General features: G+C 38.5%; 1 protein-coding gene across 2 annotated transcripts in view; it reads left to right on the top strand.

The window, feature by feature from the left end:
• LOC124223036 (neural cell adhesion molecule 2) overlaps positions 1–25970 on the top strand; it is a 90864-nt gene that overhangs the window by 27837 nt on the left and 37057 nt on the right. For both annotated transcript variants that reach the window (XM_046634646.2, XM_046634645.2), the window contains exon 2: positions 25770–25902. In XM_046634646.2, the coding sequence (XP_046490602.1) occupies positions 25770–25902 (133 nt within the window). The remainder of the gene's footprint in view (positions 1–25769; positions 25903–25970) is intronic.

Genomic DNA, 25970 nt, shown 5'->3' with positions numbered 1-25970 from the left:
TTAAAAATCGGGAAAAATGAACCGAATTTATTGATAACTTTCAGGTATTATTGTTATTCAAATTTAATTTTCTTATCGTCTTTGTTGTGGTTGATTTTGTTTCCGATTTTCATCTTAAAAAGTGTTGAATATTGTCGTTGAGACTCACTTTTGGTTGAAAATTTATAGCCAGTGCATCCTTAAATTTCGAAAATTGTGCTTTGCGAGCGGGCCGGAATTCAGTGTATTCATAAACCATGCGGTAAATAATAAAAGTCTTCCGCTAATATATACAGCACGGAGTGGGATGATCTGTGCCAGAGAAATTATAAAGTGAGGGTCGTAAAAACGAGAATTCGAAGCTTCTACCGACGTGCCATGGAAATACGAAACTCGCAGCGAGTTTCGTTGAACGTTTTCTTCTCATACACACAAACATAGATTCAGAGATGTATGAAAGAACGCTGTCGACGTTAAAGGAAGTAATTTCATGTCAAAATTTCATCACCGATTCGTCGAACAGCGATGATGAAATTTTTCACAGTCAGGGCTGACCCTCATTATTCGTTTAATTAATTACACTTTGTGGAAACAGGTGCGCAGGGAATGAATTGCCGATGAACTTCGATACGCGCCGTCGATCATCGGCCCATCATAGTTCAAGACACAAATTGAAAATCAATACCTTTTCATTTGTACAACTTTTTTCTCTTCTTACACTCTTATCTCGCTGTCTGCACACTTGCTATTATCAAATAAATCGATCCATAGACTGGAATCTACGCAATAAGTTACACGCTGATTGGTTATTGAACCGATGGGAGATTCGAACCTCGTTGATACGGATATTCATGTTACGTTACCGAGAATTCGGTTTCCGTTGAATCGACCTATCGATCTTCTATGCTCGATAATATTCAATCGATCGTACGGTCAACGACAGATCGTAGAATTTGAATGTTGAACGAAAAAGTATTGCAAGATAATTAAGCGTCGACTTACAAAATGGTAATTAAAAATTTGGGTGGAATGGAATAGTAATTTTATAACTGTAAAAATAACGCAATCGTATAAACGATTGAAAATTTTATCACGGTGAATATTTTCGATCAAGCATCGAACGCGGACGGTTAAAGTGACTCGGACCAGACCAAGTTTGATAGCCGAAAGAAAATTATGAGTTATGGAAGAAGTTCTGGAAGAAGGACACTAATGAATTAACGAGGAAAAATCATAATGAGGCAATAAAAAAGAAAAAAAAAGGTAAAGAAGTCACATTTGCCGAGGAGTTTAGGAGGATTATGATCATTAGTAGTTTATTCAGCTGTGGTGCGCTTCAGGGATGGAATGAGAAGGCAGCAGGTGTCTGACTTGGTAAAAGTCAGTGAGTACCGAATCGGTGGGTAGAGAGTTTGTAAAGCTCGATTCGTATAATAATCTTTGCCCGTTCAAGTAACTCCCGCAGGAACCGGGAGCGATTCTGTAGTTGTGCGCCTACAGTTTTGCCGTGGATTTGAGTGGCCTGCAGCTGCAGAGAGAGAGAGAAAGAGAGAGAGAGAGAGAGAGACTCTCGCGGTGAAGAGATCATGTTTGAATAGAGGCTTCATTGCGTTAGCAGCACCGTGTTGGTCCCGGTTTGGAGAGCACAAATGTGAAGTCGGGCCGATGTAACGTTTGCTTTGGGACTCTCCGATCTTCGGGTACCCAACGGCATACTTCACTGATGCAACGTCATTCAAAACTCCGGGTGTGTTAATTGGTCCACTGATGGCACCGCTGCTGGTATTGAAAAGAGCTGATGTTCGAATTGGGTATGAAAAGTGTTCGGGTCTAGTGTACACGGTACACACCGTATTCAGATCACTCGGGTTGAACAGACACAACGGTTGGTTGCTAACCAGGTGACCTGAACTGGTCTAATTTCAACTATTTTTACGACGAATACTGGTTTTTCACAGGATAGTTAGGACGGGCGAGAAACGATCCCAGGTAGCAGTGGAAGATGAAGTGCATTGGAAGTGGTGGTCCGGTCGAAGGATTTAAACGTTTAAAAATTGTTTCAAGCCTGACTGACGTTCAGACAATGTGATTTGGATGATTTATGGAAATTTAACGACCTTGAAATGATAGAGAATCGAAGTACAGCGAGTTGAAACCGCTTTTCAAAACCTTGAACCATTTCAAGAAAGTATCGTTACTCGGACTTCGTAACGTCAAAATAGTTTCAAGCTGAACTGACATTGAGACAACATGATTCAGATGATTTATGGATATCCAATGATCTTAAGATGATGGAGAATCGAATCACAAAGAAAGTTGAAACCGTTTTTCAAAAACATGAACCAGTTTGAAGAAATATCGTTACTCGTTCTGTCGTGACTATCGATTGTTTTTCAGGGAGTTTTCAGACCTGTCTACTTCTTCATGGTGTTCGTGCTTATTTGTCTGTTTTAAATTCACTTTCTGATTTGAGTAGTTTTTATGACTGAAATCAGTTTTTGTGCATCCATAAAATGTTTTTTTCCAGTAATTAAAATCCAATTTTTACTCATTTCGCTTCTTTATCATCGTCATCATATTTATTCTCGCCTCTTGAATTTCGCAATATAGTGACCGACAAAATAATTACTTTTCAAAAAATAAGCCCACATGATTACGGTTCTAACGTAGAACTCAAACCACGATCAACATACATATAAATTGAAATCTCGAACATTGCTTCGAGCATTAAATCAGCTTTATAAAAAGATGGAAAAGAAGCGAGTCGCAGGCCCGAGGCAACGGGGGCTTAGAAAATACCCCCTAAAGCGAGGGGCTGCACCAGGATATCTGACTCGTCAGTCTGGTGATCGCACCAAGAACGAGGCGGAAGAGGAAGAGGAACAGGAGGAGCACAAAGGCCGTCCTAGTGTCGTGTCGCGTCCCGCACGCCTGCGGCTCGACTCTTAGCGATTTTCCATTTGCAGATAAGCGAGGCGCGGCCCTCCTCATCCCTTGTAAGAAAGAAAAAAAAAAAAAAAAAATTGATCGGGGTAGTCGACGAGTTTCCAGCGATATAATCAGAGCCTCAACCGTGCGGCGGACTCAGGTGCGTCAGGCGAAATTATTCCGGCCCTCATTCTCAGCTGCTTTCAAATCGCAGGGCTGGATTTATTGGGTGCAGCCCCCGTCGACCGAGGACCCTCCATATTTGTCAGTCTTTCACACATGCTGTTGAAAAAAGTAGCCTCAATCATGATAATTTTCGTGCGTAATCCATACGATCATTTTTACGCGGTAAGAAAGAAACTGATTTTCTTATTTTCCTAAAAAAACGGTGATTGTGAGGAGTCAATTGTTGGATAAAAATCGCCTACACTGATTTCACGATTACGATTGCGAAGATTCAAAACTTGATTACAGAGGGTGCAAAGATATTATAAAAATGTTACGCAGATTGCAAAATAATTTTGAAAAACTAAATTGCCGAGATGGTTACAAGATTACAAAGAGTACAAAAATTTTACAATGACTGCAAGAGCTGCAAGAATAAGGTTGCCGAGATTTTCGTTACACGATTACAAAGATTACAAAAATATTACAATATGTGGAAAAATAAAATTGCTTAGATTGCAAAGATTACAAAAAAGATAAAAAAGATTACCAAGTAATTACAAATGTTACAAGTGATTGCAAAGTTGATAAGGATTTCAAGAGTGAATACAAAGAAACACACGACGAATACGAAGCGATTACGGAGTATTTCAAAGATCAAAAAAATGATATAAATCACAGCAGTGATTAAACCCTGTGATAAAAGTAAAAATTACTCTCACGAAATCTGACATTATATAATTAAACTCTGAGAAAACTGATCTTTTATCGCAATAACGTTCCTTTCTTCGATTCTTACAAATTCGTAATCTTGTCATCGGGTCATCCGCAATTTTGATTCATCGTTGGTTCGAATCCCGATTAGTCATGGCCTTGGTAGAACGAGTATGAAAGTCGTTGAGGGGTCGTGTAATCGTTTGAAGGAGGGGCGGAGGGGGGGGGGGGGGGAGTGACAGGAATATATTCTTCTAATCCTTCAGGGATTAATCAAGAGCTGTACAGGAATGAGCGAGCCGATGCGACAGGGTGGTAACCCGGTGTGAAATGACGACGTCGCGTCGGGCCAAAATCCAACTTTGGGGAAAAGTTGAATTGCCGAGGAATTAAGGAGGCCGAGAGAGAAACACCCTCTGGAAACGATCGGAATACTCGGGGTAATCGTCGCCCCCGTTAGCAACCTCCAATTGGAATAATTTTCTACCGAAACGCGGATAATCTCGATCCCCCAACTGCAACGGACGAATCGTCTCGATTAATCAAATTTCATCCCTTCGATATTCATATATTTTTTTTTTTTTTATGTTTCTCGCAGCACGATTTATGCATTTATTTATTTGTTTAATTTATTTTTTTTTTACATTTCTCTTTTTTTCCTCCTTCGCCATATTACATATGATAATTTATTACCCATAATGTGAGGGTGAGAGAATTGGGAGAAACCTTTTTGACGATTATTACGGCGCAGCCTTTCATTTAGACTCGAGCTGTCGGAATAATTTTTGCAAAAGAATCTGTACGATCTTACTGTGAAAAGAAATGGTAAATGACAAAAAAATTCGGAGATGGCCACAATTGTTATTTTTATTTTTTTTCTTCTCTTTCCTTCTCTTTCTTTGATCATTTACGAAGAATTGACCGGTTAACTTTCTTCACGGCTGAACGAAAGAGAGAATATAAATCAGCTTTTTAAAACCTGTCCGATATATTTTACGTAGAAGGAGGAGAAAAAAAAAAAAAAAACTCCATCCTACTTTTTCATATTAATTACTCAATTACAAATATTGGTTTTGAGGTAAAAAATGATTGCCAATTAAAAATTGTTTGCGTATTGTACACGCTTTGCTGTGTGTCTCATTCAGGATCATCAATTTCCAAGCTTGTTTTTTTCGAAATCTATTTGATCTGCAAAAAAAAAAAAAAAAAAAAAAAAAAAAAACAACGTAACGGATGACGTTAAATATTTATTGGAAAGTCGAATAACTCGAGGTAAGAAATCGATTTTCCGCAAAGATTTTATAAATCGTCACCGATACTTGATTGGTAGGAAAAAATTTTCAAATCAAAAATTACATCGTTGTATATTTCGGAATGAAAACATGATATTTCGGGAATCTTCATTCTATTTAATGAAAATGAACCGGATCGCGTGTCATTTTTCATGTCAAAGCCTTTGCGAAGGTTGAATAAGGTCAGTTATGAATCCGTTGACCGCGACATTAGAACGAGTGTGTAATCCGCGAGGCCTCTAATTACTTAAAGGGATTTTGAGGGGTGGTTTTGGGGACAGTTTACTTATTCCGGTTTGCAGGAATTGACTCGGACCTTGCGTCCCGGGGTTCGCCCGACCGGCTCTGAGGGTAATTAACGAGCGATGAACACGGAACTCGGGAATAACGACGAGCAAGTTGAAGATAAGGTCCCTTCCGTTACGCCGCCGTGTCGAAAAGGGGGTTCAACGCTTTCCAAAAGCGTCGATTTTACCCGAACGCATCGATCAATCTTTCCGAGCGATGCGCGGTGACGTCGTTGACGATTATTTCTTCCTCCCTCTGGTATGATCAACCGAAGTGTGAGAAAAATAAATTTGATACATATTTTTTTTTTTTGTTCGTTTGAAACTTTCCGAAATATCATTGAAATGAGAAAATTTTTTGGAACGTTGTTTGAAACAATTATAAAATTTATAACGCAATTCTGAGAAATCGTTGGAAATTTTTTTAAACAACTGTACTCACCTTATACGGTTAATCATTTAGGCAGCTTTGAAAATTCTCGAAAATAAAAGACACGTGTTTTAACGATTTTGAACAATCTTGGCGTACCAAAATTCTTCTCTCAATTCATGATCTTCGTTGAATTATTACACTTTTCGTTTCATGTTTGTAAATTTTATCTTCTTTGCTGATTTCTTGTTAGAAATTACAAAGTGAAGAGGGGGGAATTTTTTTTTTTTTTACCAAAAACGGAAAATCAAAATTAGATATATTTTATATCGTAGCTTCCCAGCGAGTGTGGGAAGTAAGGGGTTCACGATCTTCGGGACGTGATTAACGACCGTGATGACAAGCCGCATTATCGAAGATAGAGAGGTGAAGACCCGGGTGATAAGAAGTGTGGGGGAAAAGAGAGAGAGAGAGAGAAGGGGAAAAGAATAAAAAAAACTGTAAAAAATTGCTACTGTAAGATTTTTCAGGTTCCAGACCTGGTAGCGGAAAAGACGCCAGAGGGCACGTACGCCTTCGGGATCGTGAATCATTCGGGAACCGCGAGTTGGCGAGGCGACAAGATACACACACACACGCACACACATATATATATATAAATACACATAAAACACACGCGTGTGTATCGCGATGGAAACACATCGTCCTCCACGTTTTCCCAAGATGTCCGCTTCGTGGGGCGGAAAAAAACCGCGCGAAAAGAGCTGCTGCTGCTGCTACTGGAAGGCGAATGTAAGGAAAGCAAAGGGAAAAACAAACGTATAACATTGCAGATAGACACGTAGAACGTAATGTGAAATTCCAAGAAACGTGTCAGAGTATAAAAAAAATAATGATAAAAGACGAGGGATAAGAGGAAACGGAAAAAAGATGTAATAGGAAAACATCGTCATACGTTTCCAATAACTATTATTCTATTGAGAATCAAAATTTATGTCATTCCAGCATACGTTGCTCATTTGATTCCGTGGTGGTTTACCATTTACGAAAAATGTGGGAATTTTTTATGTCGCAAAAATCTCCGAAAGAAATACGTTTCTGTATTATGTATAGTCAGGAAGTAATCCCCTACCTTTATCGACCGAGCAAACTCACTCTTTTTTTTTTCTACTATACATTTTTTTTGACGACTTTCAGGATATGAGTAACTTTTGGGAATTCTGCTACAAACGGGCGATGCACCGTAAAAATTTGAACCCTTGCAGTTAGTTTGTTTATTTAACACAGGAAGGAAAAGGATGAGTTTGCTAGGTCGGTAAAAGTAGGCGTACTAGATGACCTCATGACTTACGATCTGTAACCGTGGACTTCCTTCTTTCGTGCTCTTCATTATTTACTGATTGTTTTTTCAACTAAGTCTCTTTCGTGTTGGTAATCAGCTAAATTGAAACGACAAAAACCAAAATTAAGCGTGAATAAATTATTCGAGTATAGAAAATCCAATCCTACGGGCTAGGAAAAAATTGTACAGAAGAATAAGTTACGTACGAAATAAAAGTTTGTGAAACTAGGAACGAAAAATAAAAGTGAACAAAAAAAAAAAAAAAAGAAAACAAACAAACCATAAGTGATGGCGACGTTTTGGTCGATAAGCCTCGACACAACGCTTGCCGATCCATCCAAAAGGGGTGAAATAAAATTAGATCATGGAATGAATGACTCCGGGGGTTATTGCAGTATGTATTCTACGTGCAGGTATACGCATTTACATACATACGAGTACATACACGCATGGATGCCCCTCTAACTGTATACAAACACAGGGTGAATTGCGAGGGTGAACAATTGTTTCAACTAACTCGTTTTGTTTCGTACACGCTTAATAAAGTTCGATTACCCCGGCTCAGTCGTCAAATCCTATTCGCAGTACAAAACACATATGTATGTATACGTGTATATATATATTTATATACACGTACATAACCCGTGGCGTGGCAAACGATCACCGTGAAAATTCCCCTCACCACCCTTTTTCCAATTATTTGAAACGCGAAACTTCACCTCGACAATTATTCGTTGTGTATATACTCTGTACGCCTCGTTTCCTTGTCAGGGAAATTTGTTCCACTTTTTTTTTCTTTTTTTTTTTTGAAGGATCAAAATTCTTCTCTCGTATAACATCCGACGAAAAAGACTCAAACTCGTGTTATTTTAGACAAGATTCTTTTCAATTTCTGTATTCAAGTATTTATACGTACATATATATATAAATTTTGAAAAATTTTACGTCAAAGAAATATCAAAAAGTAATTATTGTTGTTATTACTATTTTTTTTCTTATCAAATTTTATTCAGTGTTACGAAAACCTTTTAATAACGTGTAAATACGAAATCCTTTAATTCCGTTGAATTTTCATCAAAATAAATAGTTTCATTAAAAAGTTGTTTTGTGAGTTCAGCTGATTGCTTTTCCGTAAGAGAACGAATTAATGTTTACAATTTAGATGAAAGATTTGTTTGATTTTTTTCTTCTACGAAAACTTTGACTCTAGTTTTGAGTAAATTTGTCTTTTCCTTTCGAGTAAACCTCGCGCTAACAAGCTCGAGTCATAACGATGCAAATTCAACAGAAACGCCGACAGGAAACTTTACCAAAATTCGTCTTATGTATTATACATCGGTGGAAAATTGCGCTGTGAGAATTTTCGATCCTGGCCCCAAAGATCAAGGGCAGGGACCGCGAAGCGCGACGTGTATCCTATCTATCCTGTTTGCCGAAAATAGGCAAGAATACCGAATTCCGGGACAACGACTCCTGCGGACAGAACGTCCCGGTTTCGGAAAGATAAATATTAGCAGGGGATCCTGAAGGTCCTTTCGCTCCTTGCGCCTTAACGAGCCACGGATGTACGACGACGTTTTCGGTTCAGATCCAGACTCTCACTCGCGCAACCGCGTCTCTATCTATCCCAGAAATTTGAGTCCGTGTAAAGTACAGGGACGCAGAACCTACGGAGGAAACCTGTCCGTCAGGATGATGAATTGCCCCGAAGGCTTTTGCCGCCGTTGCCTGCCTCCTCGGTGCTCTCGGGCGATAATTCGCGATTACACCCTCGCGCCTGCCCTTCGTCCTGTGGCTGTTTATTACAGAGGGCATCGATTCTACAGTAACTACGGTTCAAGTGCGACAAAATTATCACGCAAGGTAGGATTGCGGAATTTAACCCTTTGCGACACAGCGTTTCGTATGTGAGGCACCTTATTTGAATCGGTTATTCAAGATTTATTTAAAATTTTTGAAATATCGCTGTCACGTTTTTTCTGCATGATTTGAATTCTACGATTTCAATTTTTCATGTTTTAGGAACGATTGTTACGATTCCGTGAATATAGTGAGCGCTATAAATAAACAAAGTGTTGAAAATGCCTGTTTATACGGAATAAATGTTGTTTTTGGGAAGGTTTATGGGGACTAGAAAAGTGGTACTCGGTAATCTTGGGTTTTTGGGGTTGATAAAAACGAATCCGAGGACAAAATTTGAAAATTCAAAATAACTGATCCAATATGCTGGACTCAAAATATAAAAATTTATCCAAATCGCTCGTACTAATTTGACTGCAAGGAGAAATATATCCTTCAAACAGTTAACTGTTAAAACCTCGTTGATGTTATCTATGTAGAATCAAAGTTGTACGGAATTTAAGTTCCATATAATCGAGAGCTTCGAGAATTCAAGTTATGCTGTCTTAAAGTTCTACGGAATTATATACTTTCGCAGAGTAGAACTTTTGCAGAATTAAACTTCTAGGGAAGTAAAGTTTCGCAGAATTAGTCTTAGTTGATTAAATTTTTACAGAATTCAAGTTTCAGAGAATTTAAATTCTACATTACGAAAGCTGTAAAGAATGAAACTACTTCGGAATTTAATTTGCCAGAGAATTAATGATCGGTGCAATAACAAATTGTCTAGAATTACGGTTTTAAAAAATTAAAACTGAAATGAAATCGATATTATAAGCAACGATAAAATATTTCGCACGATTCAATTTTTATAAAATAACAATTCTACAGATGGCGTAACGTTCCATACGAAATCAAAGTTCTAGCTAATGAAAATTTTCAAGAACGTTCCGGAGAATTCCAAGTTACGTAAAATAAAAGTGCAATCAGATAAAAATTCTATAGAACCAAAGTTCCAAAAAATCAAAAATCTGACGAATCAAAGAGTTTCATACAATAATAAACATCTGCACAGTTAAAGTCCTAAAGAGTCAAAGTTTTTCAGGAATATCCACCCGCAGAATCACAAATTCAACGATATTGGAATTCTCCCGTATAAAAAAAACCTCATCCAGAATTAATATTCCTCGGCTACTGTCCATGTTTCATATGGATAGCTGCGTCCACGTCTGTCTCTCGCAGAGACAATATCTATCGCATATCTATAATAATACCTCTGGCTAACCGAAATATATATCGCAGTTTGATTTCCTGCGGTACGCGCGGAAATTTGGGAAACGAAAGTACGCTAGAGATACGCGGCATTTCGATTTGAAATCGGTTTTCCTCTCCGCTTCCGAGCGGTCGGTGCTCCAATAACGGCCACGCTTCGAATTAATTAATAGAGTATCCGCAGGCTGCTACCGGCGGCTACTCTTTCCTTCTGGAAATGAAACGAGATAAGAAGAAAAAAAGACTTAAAAAAAAAAAATATACAAGAAAACACCAATATCAAAAATGAAGGACTAAAAACACTCGTAGAAAAGAATTTCAATTTCGTTGTTTGCCTCGCAATTTGACCGAGAATTTGTTTACGTAATTAAACAATTGTAAATTGGTGACAAAACATCGCGCGTTCGAACGTTTGCAAATTTTGTGATAACCGAGCGAATTTCGTATGATTTTGAAAAGATTAATCGTAGTGGAAAAATTTTAGTACATGATGCTTGTGCAATTTTCAGTATTTTTTTGAATTTACTTTACTAAAAAATTTTTTTTGAAAATACTCAAAAATTCGCTCGATTTTCTTTGACGATGGTTCATTTTATTCGAAAGATCATTTTCTACAGATTCTACCGGAACAGGTTTATTTATTTATTTTTTTCCAAAGGTGAATTCAATATTGCCATTTGTCGATCACAGTTAACATCAGTGACATATTGTTAAATCAAATATTCAACAATGCTAACATGACGGAAAAATGAAAATCTCTGAGACAATTCGTAGAAAACTGTATTTTGGATAAAATGAATCATCGCGTAATAAAGTGAATTTTCAACAATTTTCCAGCGATTCGATACCGATATCCAAACAGTTTTGTACATTGATTGTATTTTTAAAAATATCTTCGTACCAATAACGATCGTGAGAATTAAACAACAGGTAACTCAACGTACAGATTTCCGGCGAACAAACTTTCTCAAAGTCGTCTCTCCAGCAGATTTTAAAACACTGCTTTAGCTCGGGGTGGAAAAAAAGAAAAAAAATAAAATAAAATTTATTCAATAAATCTCAAAGGCTGAAAAATTCCGAGACGATGCATCCCGGGTGAAACTGGACCTAAGGGACGAAATTGCGTCAGCATTCTTGTTCCGCAGAGGGTGAGAGGGAGGCGCGGGGATCATAGTAACGGTCCTTACAAGCCTATATATAATATGTACATGTATATACGTGTATAAATGGGACTCCGAGGGCGGGCCTAATGGGGTAATGTGTCCTTTATGGAGGTCCGGCAAACCATAAAAGCTCGCACCACGGCTGTCGAGCAAGTGCTGAAGGAGAGGAACTGCTGCTAGCAGCCCTCGTGTGTTTCCTCTTCGTGCTGATGTCGATTGTTCGTAGAATAAGGTGGAGGATACCGCAGCTGTTTAATTACAAGGCAGGGGGCGGAGAGGAGAGCGCATCTGGGTGTTAAGGGAGGCTCTGCGGTCCGTAGAACAACCCGAGGCCCTCGCCCTTGTCTCTTGATGCTGTTTTACCTCGGGGGGCGGGGGTTGGCCTGGATTACTTTGCCTCGCTGATGCGGGGTCGTTAAGGTCACGCCGTTGGTGTAGAATCCTTGGATAATGGAGAGCGATGTTATGATCGGTGTGTTTTTTTTTTCTTTTCATTTTTTATTCTACTTTTTATCACCCTTCGCGATACGAGGAATCAATTTTTCGAATTTCAACGAACCTTTGCGGTTTTCGAAACTCTAGAATCCAAAAATTAAGTTTTTTTTTTTAAAAAAAAAAAGAAACAAAAGTGATCTCGGATCTCGAGTTTTTTTTTTTTTTTTTTAGTTTTTTCCACTCACTATTTTCGCAACCTCTTTTCTTTCAACGTTCGCGTACTCACCATCTCGGATCAATACACACATTTCTGATTCGCGATCGTCTCGCCACCCGTGGATCAGTAATCGTATCGGTCTGCTGGCGTCGAAATGGCTTTCTGACAGAGCTAAATCGTTGTTGAAGTACAATTTCTCGGGCGTCTTCGGGTTCAAAGTCGTATAAAGATTGAACTCAACGGTATTATTTAGCTCGTCGAAGCCGATGAAAACGTCCATCATTACGTTCCAAGGGCTTTCCACGCTGTTTTCGATCACGTTGAACACTGGGTGAGAATGAAATAATTAGAACGGTAATTGAGGGTAAAAGTGACGAAATCTTGGGCGAAAGTTACACGCGTGAAATCATTTCAAAGTCGCCAAGGCAAACGAAGTCCTTTCAGTCCCGAGGTTTCTCCTCGAGTTTCATTGGGTTTTTATCCTCTCCTTTTGAACACAAAAACTGTGACCGAAGTGTTTTTTCTTTCGTCTACACGCTTTTTATCCGACAGTTCGGTAATTATTTTTTTACATACGATTACCCAGAAGACGTTGCGAGCCTTCATTTTTATCGTCCGACTCTCGACGCGTAGACCACTACTAATTCGTCCAGCAGTCACCTGCTTGATGAACAATGAAAAAAACTACTCTTATATACTCGCGACTGCCGGCGATGGAAAGTAATTAAGGTTCCTCGCTGCGAGTATATATTTATTCTTGTGTCACCGAAATGATTTTATTCCTGTTTTTATCGTAGTTCTTATCATAATTGTACGCTCTCTGAACGTTTATCATATTCTTGTCTCGGGCTAACCGTTTTCTTTAAACCGTTTAACGGTGATGGTAATTAGTGTACCTTGCAAACGTGATATTACCAAAAAATATCTGATTCGAGGTAGTGTCAAGTTATGTTTGAACACTTTGTGATTTTTGCTCCTCAAGATACGGAAAATGCGATATCTTGGCGGAATGAGAACGGACCGGATGATATAATTCATGTTTTCAATCATAATTTAATTCTGAGGCTGTCGCTTCCGCTTTCAATCCCTTCCTCGGGCAATTGACTAATCGAGGTATCGCGGTATTTGAATGCAAAAAATTTTACAGAGCGTAAGATATATTTTTATCATCAATGCTCCAGACGTTTTTGATCATGACATTTTTTATCCCATTGAAAATTTAAATTGAACGTGATACTCGTAAATTTTTTACCTAACGAATTGGACACTTTACAAACGTGTGAAAACAAAAATTTGCTTGTTTCAACTTCATTTGTGCTTCTGTAGAAAAGAAAAATCTCGACTTGATAATTCGGATCATCATTCCATGAATCTTACGATTAATTTATATTTAATTTTTCACCAAATTCCTCAACATTATCACCGAATCTACCTTCAAGTGCAGCTCATCCTGACACAACCTAACGCGAGTTATTGTACGGTCAGGTTAATTTGGGTGGGCGATATTAGCACCCTGCACGTATCCGAGTAATGCATACTTTCGAAGCACTAACGAGGTGAATATTGGACATATTAAACAATGAATCCCGTTAACGGGAGGATGATAATGAGATTACCCGTCTCACAAACTGACGAAGCACAACGTTTATACCAACGCGGTGATCGCAAACTACAAGAAATCTCCCAAGGAAAGGAGAGTTTCGTCGTAAAACTTGGAAAAAGAAATTGAATTTCTTACCCATCCAAATGATCTCAACCATCAATTTTTTTTGTTTTTTTTTTTTTATCCTTTGTTTCAACGTAAAACGGATCGATAAGATATTTTAATATAATTCGTCGATCAATTCGTTCATACGCGAGCAGCTTTTCAAACATTCTTCGGTTACAAGGAATAAAAAAAAAAATAAAAATCGACGAGAAAAATACGAGCAAACTTGTCGATTCGAATAAATATCTAATCAAGGACAAAAATGTTTCTTATACTGGGTAATAATAATCACGGTGTATCGAGCACGCATTATCGCGTATCACGTACAAGATTTATATTTATATATATATATATCCAATAATTATATAGGCTCAGCGGTGCATTATTTATGTCACAGGGTAAAGCTTTACGGGAACTGAATCAATATCTTATAAACCGGGCCATTAAGCCACGTTTAAAGGGGGATGTAACATTCTTAACTTTTGCCTGTTTCCACAGTCTCGCCTTTTATACCCTGTATGTAACAACCTCTTGTTCTCTTCCTTCTTCTTCTACTTTCTTTTTTTTTTTTTTTGGGTCCATTAAGACTCTTGACCAACGTCCTCGTAAATTCACCAACTCGGCTCTCTCGACGTGTTCAGGGAAAAATAAAACATTTTAAGACATTTTATTCCCTGTTATTGCATATAAAATCAGTTTACATTATACATATTTGAGTATCGCGTTTGAATTACGATTTCAATGTTTTTATTATCGTTATTATCAATATTATTGACCTCGTCACACCGATTGATGACCGGTTCAATTCCTCGTTATAAAATCCAGTTGATTCGTACCGAGATCATTATTATGATATTCTACATTTCTTGCTGTGTTTGCAACGAGAATTATTTGTATTCACTGTCGAAGTATCGATTGAAAAACATTTCAAGGTGTATGAAAAATCCTGTAAATTTTCTTACGAATTATCATTGGTGTGAAATATAACTATTCGATGAGATACTATTGATTGTAGAATTTTTTTTTCAGATTTATTCCTTAACTGATGACATTTCGCAAGTTTGATCGTGAAAATTTATCATCTAGCTTAAGGGAAGGAATAGGTTTAGGACTATGCTTTTTAAATGATTTTCATGAATTTTTTGGCAAGAAAGGCAAGTATATAATTTATTGAAACTTTGACAACACTTCATACGTATATTCAAATGAATATCGTGATTTTTTTTATGTGTTATCTCGGAAAATATGGATGATATCAGTCGCCATCCATCGGAGGTCACCGTCAGAATGTTTAAATTCTGGAGGCCACAATTTTCATCTGAAATCAATAGGGTTTCAAATTTACTTTAAGGACATGTCTTTCTTCTATGTGAACCTAAATTTGGAGCAATATCATTCTTTGAAGTATTTTTTTATTGCAAAAAAAGTTGAAAAAAAAACAATTCATGAAAATCACTAAAAATGTAGTCCTAAAATCTATTTCCACCTTTAACTATGCATTTTATTCGTGAAAATCATTATTCCGGATGTTGTTTAAGCTTGGATCGAATCACGTTACACGCGTATTGCGTTATGTGATACAATATTAACAGCCAAGGGCGTTAACGGCGGTATTCTTTTTTTTGTTATCATTATTTTATTTTTATTTTCTTTGTTCTTGTTTCCTCTCCTTTTTTTTTCCTGCCAGATCCGAGGCGCAAAGGAAGAAGAAGGGAACAGTGAGACGGATTCGGGAGAGCGGACCCCGTAGGGATTAAGTCCTACCTACCCGTTATACCTAAATCAATTCCTGGCCGACAAATCCTCGAGGATGCTGCCCGACGGGGGATATTTCATCCCGTGTATTCCCGGCTCTCCTCCTCCCCTCTCGACTCCCTGCACAAGGCAAAAACCCCCGGCTATCGCTTTCGCCCCGTGTATACACACACACACACACACACACACACACACACACACACACACACACATATATTCATATATATATATATATCTACCGTGCGGTACCCGCCGAGAGTTATAACTCCCACCCACCCTCTTGTCACACCCCCTCTTTTCAACCTCACGCACGCACGCACGTACGCTAAATAATTTCTAACCGCTGCCTCTGCACCTTTCGCCGGAAGAATGGGGGGAGGGATTGATTTTTACACCCCTTTCAGAGCCTGCCGATATACACGTAAATCTCTCAAAGACCGGTTATCAATGAATCGGACTGTCAAGATACTCGGTTCATTGTCACTGATTTTAATCAGATCGCCTAACACGCGGAAATTGTTTGATACCGATTTTTGGTTCGGTTTTTAGTTAGCGGACAGTAATTTTTTAATTCTTAAATGTGTGATAAAGTTTGATAGCGATTTTTAATTCGGTTATTTGGTTTCATTTTTAGTTAGTGAATACAAGTTTTTGGATTTTCGAATAAGTGATAAAGTTTGATACCGATTTTAATTTAGATTTTTGGACATCGAACATCATAATTCTTGAATTCACGAGTAGGTGTATTATATATACATAAATTTTTATAAACTTAGATATACCGATCTTTTTATCTAGTATTATTATTTGACCAGTATTCTTATACAGACCACCCTTGAATTCTTACGTATTCGTATAATTTGACGGCAATTTTTTTCCGGAACATAAGTTTTCTGAAAAGTGTCGCCAAAGTTATTACTTACAAATAGACTTTCGAAAATAACCGTTGATCTAAATATTCAGCACCGATTTTCAGTGTGACTTCATATCAACGGACACAAAAAATCAACTGTTTATTCGATTAACAAACGCAACAAATTTTACCACACAATTAAGTGAATTCAAATGAGTTTTTTCTCTTATTCCTTATCAATTTTAGTAAATTCAAAAATATGAATTGTAAATCTAAGACAAATGCATAGTAAACGAATTTACGTCGCTGTAACGTTTTTGTAAATTTCCAATCTGATATCGTAAATTGACGAATCTTTTGCAGGATAAACGTGCGAGTAAATTGACAATAATTTTCAACAGTGTCGACAAAAAGCACAGATCCTAGAATAAATTGCATTATTCCCAAATCGAGGCGAAGTAAGAAATATGAAAAGATAGAATCGATCGTCGCATAAGCGATATATATCTTCGGCGTTTGTTCGTCGTATGATCTGCGGGTCGCTGAAAAACGTTGAACTTTATCCCCGACGATACAAGAAAGAAGAAATCGAGTCTGCGGAACGTTTGACCCGACGACGTTTCGCCGGGGCTTGCCGCTTTTCTCCTCACCCTTTACACTCTCTCGGTTAATCTCCGTCATTCGCGTAATTCTCATGCTCTCACGCCGCTCTTGTACATTACTCTCCGCACTTTCTTCGCCGCGAGAGAGATAAGAACCGATGCCTCCGCCGCTTCCCTCTTCTTTACCTTTACTCTCCCAGCCTTTCCCTCCTTTTCCCCTGCCGTACAGAGAGACAAACCCTTGTTTCGCCTGAATCATCTTTTTCCCCGTTGTATATACAGCGAGGCGGATGGATATGTATAGGTATATATAGTGAAAGGCGCCGGGCTTCGCCCGCATCCTCGTAATACACCCTCCTCCTCCTCCTCGTCTCTTTTCGTCTTTCATATCGTCCCCCCTCACCCTCCAACACCACCCCCCGCCAACTCTCTCAGAATTCCACTATTTCCACATTATTTCAGCCATAAATTTCCTCGGCAAAATGGCTCGGAATCGTCCTCGATCTTTCACCCCCCCACCCAAAAAAAAAAACCTACACCACCATCCAAATTCCCCCTTCCCGTTCAATCTGTGTATATAGATATATATTCACGTATACTCGTATACGCAACCAGAGCTACGCGCGCCGCTGCTGCCCGCCAGATAGATGTACGTAGATAACATTTGCAGTTATACATTTTATTTGTTTTTTTTTTTATTTTTTTCGTCTCCGTTTTATTCAGTTTTGTTGAAAACTTTTTTCCTTTGCATCCGTTTTAGCTTCTTTTTTTTTCTCACCCTCAGTTTTTGTCGAAGGAAAAAAGGAAGTTACAGTCTGAGCTTTTCGCGACATTTAATTTATCTCCTCGTTCACGCTACTTCGTCTTCCGATTACGAATTTTCGTTTGTCGTTGGCACTCGTATTTTACTCTTTCGTTTTATGTTTTTTTTTTTTTTTAATGTCAAATAAAAAAATAGACACATTTACGCAATAAATTGTTTATATTATTACCCATTTTCGTGAGAATAGAATTGGAATCGAATTAACCGATAAAGTGGAACAACTTATGACAGGGATAAAGGAATTATAGAGGTGAGTTTTGGTGGAATTAAATTTCTCGCGTGTTCGGTTTTCGCCTCCGTTGGGCAGAAAGCTATAATTGCTGTTTCGCCATAATTAATTCGTTTCCCATCCACCTGCACCATTTCACTCGACCCCTTTCCATGGCCGAAAATTCCCTCTACATGCACTCCGACACGCGTGTAAATTCTGTATTATCTAACGCCGCGATATATTATACATAATTAAACCCGATTTATACCGTCGAATGATGATCCTGATATATTAATTACACCTACAAACCAACAGATACAGATATGCCTGGGTGTAACTTTCAAAAGCATCTGCGTATATTATAGTTATATATGTGTGAAATAACGGTACGATAACGGCAGTAACGCGGTGGAATGAAAAAGAAAAAAAGGAGAAAAAAAATACACGCGTCGTAATTACATTCATGCAGAATTAATGATCGTGCAAGGGTTGATTCTGTTTTTTTTTTTTTGTTTTTCTAATATTTTCTTTGCCATACGGCTTGTATATTAAAAATTCTGTTTTAAATTTTTACGGAATTACAAGATGAATTTATTCGCACGAACATGCACGAGTTAATTAAAATTGCACAAATTCATTTCGTTACATGATTAAAGTTGTTATAAAAAAATACTTACATACGTATCATAAAAATATAACGAAATACGGAATGAACACAAGAACTCAAGATTTTTCTTCAACACTGAGAAACGAGTTTATTTAGTGTTAACAAACGTATATTTGGATATGGCGATGTCAATATTTCGTTATTATTATCAAATTTTGGATGAACTAAACAATGATCGATCGAAACGTGTTAATAGTTTTTTCAAAAATTTGACAATAACAACGAAACATTTATTTCACCATAACCAAATACACGTGTTTCTTAACATTGAATATAAACTCTATTCTCAGTGAACGTTATTAGCTTTTTTTTTTTTTCTATGACAAAAAATTGACTGAAAGGGATTCTGGAATTTTTCCGATATTTACAGATCACCGCGTCACATTTTATGCCAGTCTGTTCGTGGCATGTCCATGTATCGAAATGAACTCATCTGACGATCAGGGGTCGGTTTAAAAAAAGTGTAATGAAGAAGTCAGTCAATTTTCGTAACCAATGAACTCGTACAGCTCGACTTTACTGGCGCAATTCGACTCTGTACCTAATCAGTAACGCGACCCGATTATCGCTACCTACTTACTGACTCACTTACTCGCTTTACTGCTTTTACTTGCAAAGCGGAATTTAGTCTGATTTTTTAACAGGGAAACTGCACCGAGCTGTTCTCTGTAATAACCATAAAACCGTACCCGTAATTCGCACTCCGGTTAAAAACCTCATGGATTGGTGTTAGTTTAACAAAATTCGAGACGAGTTATATCCCACGAAATAGAAAAATTGAATGAAAATTTCATTTCATTAGTTACAGTAAAAGTAAAAAATTCTCAAGTCGCTACACGATACAAAAGATTTTGATTCTGACTAACGAATTGCTTGATTTCATTTCGATGGATTTTTTTTTATCGATATCTTAATTTCAATTTCACACTTTGGACGTCGTCCTTGTATCTACAGATTTTCATATTACAACGAAATCTTCGAAATTTTTGATACCGATGTCCGTTATGTTGGATCCATTATTTGTAATATTCGAATATGAAGATAGGAATCCACCACTTCGAGTGTTGATATTTTCATCTCAGTTTTATTTATTCATCATTGAAGCAGAAAATAAAGTGAGAAGAAGAGATGAAAAGAGAGAAAAAAAAATACGGAAATCCGGGGAAAAATGGCCGATGGTAAAGAAAAAAAACACTCAAAAAGAAAAAAAAAAGATACGAAAAAAAGAAATTTCTCCGCCCACTGCAGACGATCAATGGAATGGACTTGCTGGCCGAGTGTGCCAGGTGGAAAACGAAGTCTGAACGTCGGGTCCAGAATGAAGGGACATTATACACGTTACATCCGATGAAAAAAACCGGAGAGAGAGAGAGAGAGAGAGAAACATAAAATACGAAGAAAAAAAAAGCAGGAAATGATATAAAATAGAATTGGGGGTAGGAAGCGAGGAAAAAGCAGCTACGCTAAAAGCGAAAGACGAAAAAAAAGTCGAAATAAAGAGAAAACTTTCATCCCCATGGAGCCTGGTGAAAAAAAAAAAACGAAGAAAAAAAGAAAAAACGTCTCGCTGTATAGACGGTGTTGATTTGTGTCCACTGGATACGGCGCGGCCAGTGAAAAGGCTATTCATGCTGCAGCCCCGAGTCGAAGTTTCGTCAACCCTCGTGTACGCCTGCAAGTCCTGCGTTTCGCAGGACGTGGTAGGACTATCTTTGTACCGAAAAGAGAACCTATTCTAGATCTAAATTTGGCCGATATTTTTGTTTCTTCCACGTTTAGATTCGGAGTAGGAGATTTTTGAAACCTTTACAGATCTTCCATAGCCTTTATATCTTCGAGGCTTCTGTAGGTTCTTTACCGTAGAATGTACAATTTTAGTCATTGGATATTGAGATCGATACTTGAATTTTATTTCGATATTTGGATCGATCGACGCGTGATGTGTGATATCGTTTTTTTTTTTTTTTTTTTGCATACATATACGTCGGATTTCAAATATCAATCCTATGAAGTAGTACGTATTGTGCTTATATTATTTAATCTGTCATGACAGTTACATTTAATTCTCTTACTTCTAATAACTTTTGCAGTTTGTCTTAAGCCCTGAAATATTTCAATAACTGAATACACTGAGAGAAATTTTTAGTTCCGGTTACCGCTCAGTCCTTAACTATTTTCATTTTTTATCACGATCGAAAAATATAGTTCTATGACATACGATGACACACCGTATTTAAAAAAAAATAAAACGTGTAACTCACGTATGGATTATATCTGAATACCTTCGCGTATACGTGGATTTACCAATGCATGCATTCGTTCAGAATCCGTATATTTCTTTCAGCGATTCGAACCGTTGGTGACGTCCCTCGTGGATTTTTTTTTTTTTTTACATCGCCATCTCTTGCATCAACATACTTTTTTACGATACGATTTTTCCCTCTTTCGAGCAAAGGGATAAAGCTGAACGAGGGAGAAAAAGTGAACGAAAAACTGGTCGCAAACGTCCAGCGCTTTCGCAAAAAGCTGCAAAGCTGTTTCGCATTGGGCTTGACTTCCGCATTGATCTGCTGCTCCGGTTGTAAATATTGGTATAACGGTTTTGAAAGAATTTTAGTGCTCAATGTTTTTTTTTTTTTACACTATGCCAACCATTTTCCGATTAATCCAATTGTACCGAAGATATTGAATTGGATTCTGAGTCGAGCTTTTACGAAATTTTTGTCGAATTGATCGGTTTTTCCTTTAATTCACGCTGAGATGCTCAACCTTCCGCCTTTTTATTTATTAAACTACTGTTTTGATAACAACCGCCGAGTTTTTTCGTTCTACATGGCCCCTGAAATATTTTAAAGTCCAAACAACAATGTAAGATTTATTTATTTATCTATTGAAAAAATAGCACATGTAAACAAATGGTCAAAATTCGTACTTTTTCTGCTAATCAACCATAAAAATCCGAATACCTGTTTTTACAAAAATTTAATACACACCAAAAAATTGTACAGAATTCTTTCAAAATTTTACTTCTTGATCTTATTTGTCTACCATATTGAATTTTCGAATTTCGAGTTCGGATTCGTAATCAGTGAGCCCAAAATCCCGCGAATGCCAAATTTCAAGTGAATCGCATGTAAAGAATAATGTACGCATGAAAGGGTCAAGCGGTTCGATTTCTGATAGGAAAGAGTTGAAGTTACAGTTTTAAGTACTCGTGCTTCTGCCTGAACCAAAAACGGCGCAATTTAAGTTCAATTGTGCATAAAGCATAAGGTGCGAAAAGTGTCCCGCAGGCAAAACGCGCTCTAATTCACTCGATTTGGTTGAAAAGGGCGCGACGCAATTCCCTCGGGATTCCGAGTAGCCTTTTCTACCGACTGGTTCTCGCGCACGGAATTCCGAATTCCCATCGCTCGTCCTCCACCTTATTCCTTATTATTCCCGTTACCCCCCCCCCCCCCCCCACCTCTCATCCCTCTTCCTCGGGGCGTCCGCGTCGCGTAACGTCGCGACGCGACGCGTTCTCCGCTTCTCGAGGGAAAGTTTATAGTACACTCGCTTACGGAGTTTAACCGCTATTTTTCTCGTGATAAATGAAATTGTTCCGCGGGTTCCTCGCCCCGAGAAGGATGAGGGAGAAGCCCGCCTACCCGAGGCCCGAACTTTATGCGAACTTATAATCCGGCCGCTCGGGTGACGTGGAGGGGGGGGGGGGGGGGGGAGGGAAAGAGGGCGCTGTACGCCGATTCCCGTGTTCCACAGTTCCGCCGTTCCTCCGTCCATCTTCCCCCACTCCTGACGAACCGCGGGATTCGCGCAGCGAGGCAATTCCAGCCGATGCGGCGAACCTTCCGCATCCCCCTCCACTTTTACCGCTGCTGCCGCCGTTCCACATTATCCGATAAATTACACCCCCAACCTGGCAAACGGTTCAACAAAAATCGCGCCCCAACTTCCAAAGCTCGCGGGTGACTCGGGCTTTCGTCGACAGTTTTCTTGAATGGAAAAATCGCGAGCGGAAATACGTCGCTCTTTGGTACACTCGGATGAATTGTTGCTCCCTTTTCTGAAACCTGCTCAATGCTTTTGAATCGACTGCTTGGAAAAATTATGCTCTACAATTTACAAGTTTGCATCGAACGCTGCTTAAATTCCTGATGTAGGGGGCGTTGGAATGATGTGTTCTACGAAATTGATGATTCTCCCGAGTCTGTGCTCGGAATTCGTTCTTCGAACAATGGTTTTTATGGATTTTTCTTCTTTTCAAATTGCGCGCTAAGAAACAAAGTATGATCTTGAGAATCCAAGGTATGAATTACTGGGGAAAAACTGTAATGGCTGGATTCAAGTGATGGATGAAAAATAAAAATCTAACACAACGAAACGAACATTACCAAAAGTTTAAACTCGAAGCTAATAGATTCAAATTGGCATATAATCGGTTTCTAAAAAACACCCAAAAAAAAAAAAAATGAGAGCCTGATTGAAAATCCGAAGAAATGAAAAAATGTCTGATACTGTATCTAAACCATGTTCGAAATCGCAGTCCAAATGCAAATTGAATATCGAATTTTTATCTACATCATTGGTATCTAAATCCTGATGAAAATCCGAATCAGGATTCAAAACTGAAAATTCAATATCCAAATTGAATTCCTGCACAATTAAAACTGTCATCTAAAAAAAAAAAAAAATGCGACGTCGCAAGACTTTCATTTGAATATATCGGTAACACCAACACATCGTATTACGGCACCTGCAGCAGCTGCTTATAAACGAATTCCTAAACAGTTTTCCCCCATTCCTCGGTTTGTACAATATCCGTCTTACCATGCCCATAATATAAACTATTATACACGAGCAAGGAACTTCTTAGAAGGAGTTAAGACCTGAAGTGAGGTGTGTTGAGACAAAGGCGGCTTATGCGGCGACGGTTTAGGTGTCATGTCCTATATACATATATGTTTGTGTGTGTGTGTGTGTGTGTAAATGTATATATATATATATATATACACGAGGTGCTACACCCCTGCGTAGTTACGTATAAAGGAGGGGAGTTTGGTTCGCTCGCGGAGATGAAGGGAGGGATACGACGCGACGGAGTTCGTTAAATTGTGATAACTCCATCTACATGTAAATCTAATCGCCCCGAGATAAGGCACTCTGTGACTCGACGCCTCCGCCACCTTCTGATCCACCTTACCTATCCTGCTAGGGATAATGCGGCATGCCCTGAAACATCACCCGCAATTTTAACCAGGGGGTTAACTCAACTTTGGTCGCTTGGCTTTTGGGCCGCGTTGCGTTACGTTACGTTGCTTTGCGTTATTCCCCGTGTTATACTCTGTTCAACCTGGATTAGGTTTGGGATACATCTGGGTACTTAAACCTTGGAGTTACGCTCGTGCTCTCTTGTTCCTTCGATCGCAAAACAACTGTTGCAAACTTACCCACAGATCAAGTTGCGTGTACTTTGTCCAGGGTGATTGTTACGGAGGATCTACGATTACGTTTCGGAGTTATCGTTATTTCGCCGTTTTGTAGAAACGTTCGGAACGCAGTGAATTATACAACATGGTTAAAGAAATTCGTGTTATACCGTGTTATATCGTTATCCCGTGTACGGAATACGGGGGGAAAAATAGTTTTGAAAAAATTTGCTACGTTCTTATTTCGGTGGTTAAATCTGCATGCCAAGAATATATACATATACATCCTGTATGTACATAAGAAAACTGTTGGAAGGAGAAAAAATTGTGTGCGTCGATCGAGAGGTTGGTCGGGAGAAAAGTGGGAGTTGGGTGAATTGGGGTGGAAAGGAGCGAAGCAAGTTGGCCACTTTTCTTTGAAGAATCGTCGCGTTTGCGGACGGAACAACTAACCCACAACCCATGGCCGTGATGAGAACGTGGCGTGTTCGGTGCCAATCATGGTACACGGGTTCCATTATGAGGATGATTATTGCTATTTGTATGGGCGGCAAGCTCGACTGTAGTTATATAACATCGGTGCTCCCAGGCAACGTTCGCAAAATCTACGGGGAGTTTTATCCTCTTGGTTTCCTCGAAGGAGTTCCGAAACGAGCCAATGAAAGAACGAACGAACGTCGAGTGATTACCGGCGGTAAAACCAACCTACCGCGGCTGTCGAGTCAATTTTTAATAAATTACTGCGCTTCGCGCAACGGCCGAACTACCTTACGTGGAAAAGTGGATAAATATTTTGTATTCACTTTGCTCTGCTTGTATAATTGCATTTACAGCACGTAAAGAGAGGACTGTGGATGAAGTAGGGAAGGTTTATTTATTCACTCGGGATTTTCAGATAGCGAATCAATAAGTCAATTGCATATTTTGGATCTTTCTTTTTTTTGCGCTTGAGATTGAATCAGCTGCAGAGGTTCGCTGTCGATTTTTTTTTTATACGGTTTTGAAATATTCAATACATTCAGTTATAAAATTTATGGAAGACAACGCGTGAAAATTGAAAATTGTTGAACAAGTGAATTGAATTACTTGAACGAACGAGTGAACGTTGAATCAATGCGTGAACGAATTAAATAATTACATCGAGAATAGACACAAAATTGATTACGGTTGAGTAGATCGGATGAGTGGGTGAATTGACGAGTGAGTTAGAAAACGAGTGACTTAATAAATGAATAGCATGATGAATCTATGAATAGGTGTACCTGTAATGAATAATGATTTAAAAAAATGGACAATTCATTGCGAGAATTAATAAAAAAACCGCTTCGGTGACAGATTGAATAAGTGGATAATTGTATGAATGTGAGCACAGGAATGTTTCTTCGAGCGTAAATAGACCAAGAAGGGAACGAAGGGAATGAAGGAATGAACGAATGAATCAATGAAGGGATGAATGAGTGAACGAATGAATTACTTATTCAATTATTAAATTGATGAATGAATAAATAAATTGTTCGATTATTGAATTCACGAATGAATAGATGAATGAATAGATGAATTAATCATTGAATTGACCAATGAATAGATGAATTAAATATTGAATCGACGAATGAATGAATGAATGAATGAACGAAAAAACGAATGAATGCTGCAATGCGGCAAATACCCCTGAATCATGATCATTCGATGTCTAACATCTCCCCCTTTTTCGTTTTCAGTACCGGTGATCGACGTGGTTGGTGTCGCGGGTGACAAGGTGCAGTTACCGTGCGACGTGCAGCCGACAGATCCGGACGACGCAATATTCATGGTGTTGTGGTTCAAGGGGGACGGAATGGAGCCGATATACAGGTAGGAGCCATGGGCCGGGAGTTTAGATAAGAAGAATAACGAGCCCAAGCCGTGATGGGGGGTGAAAC

This window comes from Neodiprion pinetum, chromosome 7 (genome assembly GCF_021155775.2).
Source record: "Neodiprion pinetum isolate iyNeoPine1 chromosome 7, iyNeoPine1.2, whole genome shotgun sequence".
In the NCBI taxonomy this organism is placed as follows: Eukaryota; Metazoa; Arthropoda; class Insecta; order Hymenoptera; family Diprionidae; genus Neodiprion; species Neodiprion pinetum.
The sequence above is the reverse complement of the archived record's forward strand: the minus strand, read 5'-3'. Positions and strand labels throughout refer to the sequence as shown.